Source organism: Amphiprion ocellaris, chromosome 4, assembly GCF_022539595.1.
Source record: "Amphiprion ocellaris isolate individual 3 ecotype Okinawa chromosome 4, ASM2253959v1, whole genome shotgun sequence".
NCBI lineage: Eukaryota > Metazoa > Chordata > Actinopteri > Pomacentridae > Amphiprion > Amphiprion ocellaris.
Window position 1 is genome coordinate 6,852,746 of NC_072769.1, and position 6,000 is coordinate 6,858,745.

The 6,000-nt window shown below is 39.8% G+C and overlaps 1 protein-coding gene across 1 annotated transcript in view; it reads right to left on the bottom strand.

Moving 5' to 3' along the window:
• Positions 1–5,541, bottom strand: part of pkd1a (polycystic kidney disease 1a) — an 89,456-nt gene extending 83,915 nt beyond the window's left edge. Inside the window, exon 1 of the mRNA XM_023275238.3 lies at positions 5,037–5,541. Within this exon, the coding sequence (XP_023131006.2) occupies positions 5,037–5,305 (269 nt within the window). The 5' untranslated portion in view covers positions 5,306–5,541. The remainder of the gene's footprint in view (positions 1–5,036) is intronic.
• Between the last annotated feature and the right edge of the window lie 459 nt (positions 5,542–6,000).

The window sequence follows — 6,000 nt, forward strand, 5'->3', positions numbered from 1 at the left end:
TCTATTCCCAGCAGTCACAAAGTACAAAGTGCACAGACGCACACACACAGTGGAGAAGACGATGGGGAGCTGCCTCATATAATTCTTCTTCTTCTCCTCCTTTCCCCGTTTCTTGCCTCATTCTCTTATTTATGACATCCTGGAATGTCTGCACTTCTGTGGCTGATGTCATTAGTTACTTTCGCCATGGTAACACAACAAATTCTCCCCTGCATATGGCCGGTACATCCAACCTTTCCTTTCCCACTTCATTAAAGGCTGTGAGTGTGCGTGTGTAGGTGGTGAAATGGATGATAACCACCTCGGGAGGAGGACAACAGGAAAGATACTGAAGATGGGAGAACGTGAGAAGATTCTAGATTGAGACTCGCCTGTTCAACAGCTGCTGCGAGGCCTCTTGAGCCAGAGTAAAGACAAAACCGCTCCCAGTAAATAAAATAGTTTCAAAATCGCATTGCCATGCCTGCAGCGTGTCTGTGTGTGTATGCGTCTTGCTGCCATGGTAACACGACAAAACTCTCCTGAGCGAACCAGATAGGACCAAGTATGTGAGACCCAGAGTATATTTACTCTTCAGGAAAACGGTGTGCTGCCCAGGACTGCACCAGACTTAACACTGTGTAGGCAGGTTCATTTTGAGACAAATAATGACTTCACATTGTTTCTCAGCCTAAACAATAACAATTAATAACAGTGTTCTTTGCTAAGAAGTTCCTCTGTAGACTGCGGTATTTTTACAATTCCTACCACCTAACAGGAGGAAACTCAGTTGTCTACTAGCAGTTCTAATACAATGCAGTGCACAGTTTTACTTGGAGCTAAAACTGTAAAGCTTCTTTGCAAATCTATTCATGAAAGTCTCCTATATTTACAGTATCCGATAGTTTAGTAGTGCAGTCCACTATAATGAAACTTAAATGAGGAAATTACTGTGTATGCAAAATTTAGATCATTTTCTTCTTCAATAATCAACCATGTTAATAGCCAACAATCATTAAAGTGAATCAATGGGAGTATGTCGACAAATTTCCATATATTGCTATGGTAGCTAAAAATGACCGTAGTTCGAGTTCTCTGTAGTCTCCCATTTTAGAAATTTGGGCAATATATGGACTGAGGTGGCCAAGGTTTTGTAATGAAATGCATGTTTGCATCAATAACTGATGTCATTATTAACAGAAGCAACACAATCAACAAAAAACATTGCTGGTGAAGAAATTACCTCACATATTATGCTGCACAGCAACGGCTGTCCACTAGGAACTGCGTATTTTCAGACAAATGTTGAACGTATTGTGATATCCTTTCTCTGTCTACTGTCCCAGGAGACATACAGTACAGTGATATCTGTGCCCAGCAACCTGCATACTAAACAAAAGTACTTTAAAAACCATTCCACAAGCATTTCCCCGAAGTGACTTCAGAGCTGCGAAACTTGCCCTGTGAAGTGTTCAGAGATTTTATTATGTGTGTGGGTTGGAGCAGATGGACTGGTGTGTAACGGGAATGCTTTCCTCCAGCTGCACTCTGCAGTATGTTAAAATACTTCACTGCCACTGGATGATTTAAAACAAAAAAAACAAAACAAGGGTGTGTCTAGAGCATTTAGATTTGGGGCCAGATAGGGGCACAGACAGAAAGGAGAGAAGCTGATGTTTGATCAAAGATGCAAAACTGAAATGTAGGTACAGGTGACATCTTCTTGCTTCAGAAATAACGTATTTCTACTGCAAAGGGAGGGAGGGTGAGGAGCAGAAGGATTAGATGGTGAAACTGTTTTACCATTAAGTTTATACCAGAGCTTTCCTCAAATAAACACAAACTTTACACAGAAAATGAGCACAAGAGGCATGTTGGTCCACGGTATGTATTAACTCTTTGAAATCCAAAACCCACCAGCCACTTTGAAACGCATGTTATCTTTTTAAAAATCGCCAAACTACACCATTTATCGCAGCCACAAACTGTAAAAACAGAAAGCATCACCGGATTTTTAACGTTCCAACAGTCCTTGAACTAATCGTTTTCAACGTCATGTCAGAAAACTTAACCAAATCTCAGATCACAACTGTGACATTTTATCAAAATCACTTCATTCTATATGTCTTATTGCAAAATTGGCCAGAAGTTCCCTGTTTACACAACCCAAAGTTGTTGCTCCTCGGCGCAACTGTTAAGGTATCAGTAAAACAACTGCAACCAAAAGTCAATTCAGGGACTTCTTGGTAGAACTGGGCTGAACTGCAGGCTGTGTTTATACCGAGCAGATACAAGACGAAGAGAAGAAATAGAAATGTAAGCAGCGAAATATCTGTAGCATGTAAAATCACCTTTCCAACCCAGCATTTGTTACACCTGTGAGCACTTGGAGAAATGTTTTTTTTTTTTTTTTAACTTTTGTAACAAAGATAACCAAAGAAATTAAACTTTTTCCTTTTTTATACTTTATGGCATTACAAGTTTGTTAGACTCCAGAAAGAGCATTTTAACATTTTCTCTACTTCTAGTCATTGTTTTGCTGTTTTCATAGAGGTGCAGGACTTTATAGTGCAGTGAAAAATTAAACCACAGTGTGTAAAAATATGACGCGACAAAAGAAGGAACTGCTGAGGTTCAGTGGGTTAATAATGGTTTAGCTCCATTTCAATATGATATAAAAAAGAAGCAACAGACAGTAACATCCCAAGATACCGACACCTGGATCACACAGATTTTTCATGAGGCCATTTCTGTTGAAAATGTGAAACGGTAGCTGAAGGTAAATTAAAGGTCATATTGGTGCACAGCACAGTATCATACAAAAATCTCTTCTCTTTAGTGATTCTACTATTAAACACACGATTTGATAGATGTGCATACAAAAAACTGTAAAGTAGCAAAAACATGGAAATTCTCAAATAAAGAACAAGTTCTTCAAATTCTAAGTACAACACTTGACCAAATATCCTTAGTTAAATTCAACCAGTGCTGTAAAATACCAAGACATATACCACCAGCACTGCTGCTGTCTATTATTCACTTACAGCTTTTCTGCAAGTTCTGCATGTTTTTGGGACGGAGGAAAAAGACTAATAGCATTGAAATTTGCATTTGTGGGAATAAAATCTACAGAACAAGAGCTTTTGACTATATTTCTAAGTCCTCGGCAATAATATCAACCTTGTAATAGTCTTGACATGGAACAACAACTGCTTTTATGATATAAAATATCTATACAAGATGCCATTTACTAAGATGTCTAAAATGTCCATTTGAAGCTAGTGACGGATTGCACTTTACAAAGATTGATGGTGGCCTTACTGATCCCGCCACTGTTCTTGTCTATAATAAGAGGGAGAAAGTGGGAAGAAGAAAGGTGACTTCAGGGGGAGTAACCATTACATGCATTACATGTTCGAGTCCAGCACTTTCATCTCTCTATCTTCGACACTGAAGTTCAATATCCTGTCAAGTTCCTGCAAGTGAATGGCCTTTTTTATACCCTTTAACAATGAGAGGATACTGTAGGTAATACAGGCCGAGGAGTGCCTGCAGTAGTATGAAATGAACGCTGTTAAGTTCTCCACTGAATCTTGGCTGGAAGTCTCTTCCGGCCATGAAATCGGAGATAATTAAGAGGAAAATATCTGATTTCCCATGTTTCTGCCTGGAGAGTGTGAGCAGGAGACAAGAAGGCCAAATTAGTAAGGACAGTAATGTTCACAGTCAGTCACCTCCGATGCAATTAACACTGCAATACAGTCTGACTTTTACACAAACGTTCACGTTAATTAGAGACAGATCCTCCAGCAGGATCTGTCTCTAATTAACATGACACTTTAACCAATCACTCTTCTTCTTTCATGCAGAATGCCATCACTCTGACATTAAGGAAACCTGTTAACACAAATATGACCGTTATAGACACTTCTACAACCTCCTCTAAACTTTGCTACAGGCCTATGTATTGAAGTCTTTAAAGAATCCCAAAATAATGTGCATCGATTATATGCCTAGTGTGTATATAGAGCAAATACTTCAACAAAAATAGGTAGTTTCAGTGGAAATAAATAATGGATAACATATGGCTTCTGTCGGCACAGAACAGAATGTTCTCGCCGCAGCTGAAGACTGATCTGCACCACAAACACCAGGTTCACGTTTCTGATGACCGACTCATTTAAACTAAAAAACTGAGACGCACACATGCACACGCCAAAACACACACAGTCATACACAAACCTCATGGATAAAGGTAACCTTCAAACATGGTAAACACCATTATCACCCTTTTTTGCAACACAGTATTGCCTGTTTTCTTTGTAGATGTATGTTTGTACATGTTTTGTTGTTAGTAACCTAAACTGGTGCGCTGTGCAGGCTTTTCAAGGCCACCTTAATCCAATCACCACATCTGTCAGAGCGCTGATGCACGCTGCAATTCATTATTGTCTAATCTGCCAATTACTTTGCAACTAAATTGGATATTTAACAGGCCTAAAGCATGAAATTTTTTGAAAAATGACCCGCCAAACTCTCCAAGAGTCAGCCGTGCCATATTCAGTTTGTTTGACTGAAAAGTCTTTAAAAAAAAAAAAAAAGACTTCTAAAGAAAAACAGAAAATACCAACATTTAAGAAGTTAGAGTAAGCAAAACATTTAGTATTTTTGCTTTGAAAGTGGCTCAAATTGTTAGGTCTAACTGATTAATTACAGGTGAGGACTGATTGGTTAATTGACAGATTAATTTATCTCCATTTAAAACAACCACAAAAGCACATTGAAAAAGAACAGGGATGCGGTGTAAATAACAACAAACCACCAGTTGTGGTTGACATATACTGTGGAAAAGCATTCATGAGATTAATCTATTTGTCAAAAAAACTTTAGTGAGAAAACTCTTGCTTGTTCCAACAATGAACATTTTTTTTTTTTTTTTTTTTTTGATGGTGGGCGATGGTTATAAAAGAACTGGTTCCAAATTGCGTAAATTGGGTGAAAAATGCTCCCCACTGTACATCCATGTCCTGTGCAGCTTGTGTTGGCACTTTACTTACAGCACGTTGGTGGCCAGCGGGATGTCTGGGGCCCTTTCCAGCCCGATGTTGGAGCAGTTGACGACGCAGGACGCTTGTGGCCCCGCCAGAGAGCAGCTGCAGTTAACGGGACACGGACTGCAGCTCCGGCCGCCGCCGTCCCCCTGCGGCCCGGAACCCCAGACCTCCAGGCAGCAGAGCGCCACAAGCAGACTGGAAAAGAAGCTAAACCTCGGGACGCAGACGCCATGTTTTCGCTTGGATAAAGTCTGTCCATTTCCACAAGGCATAGCTCACTCACATCTCATCGCCTCTGATGGTGTTAAGTCCTCTCAGTCTGGAAAAGGAGCAAAACGCACAGAACAAAGACGCGCGTCCTTTTCGCGCAGCTTTCATGTGATTAGAACTAAAATCAGAAGAAGGGATGAACTTCAGGACGCTGCATTTAGCTTCCCCCAGCGTTGTTTTTCTACTTCTGGTCGAGTCCCGTTCCTCTGAAAAATCTAACGGAGCTTGTCCAGAATCCTTTCAGGGGGGAAAAAAACTTTTGGAGAACTTCCTCTCTCCTCCTCCTTCCACTGGATGCAGTTCCCTGAACCACCGCTGCGTCATGACACCACGTTTATTTCCTCTCATTCCTGCACTAATGCAAAACAGTGCAGTGAGACTGAATATTATATAACCCTAAAAATCAAACCATTTACAGTAGAATCAATAACAGACAACCATGTAATTAGAAAAACATAATTTTTAGCGTTCGTGTTTCATCAGGTTTCACAAATGATTTGTGGTGTACGATTTTTAAAAAAGATATCTCTAATTCTGACTGGAAAAAAAAGCAGGAGCCACCGTAGATATGTTTATAATTTCTCCTCAGCATATAGTCTCATAAAATGATATTTTTTTATTTACAAAGTCTTTAATTTTCAGTCAGGGCCTTTGAGAACGCTGCAGTTGCACAGCTGCAGTGTAATTGTTATAAAAA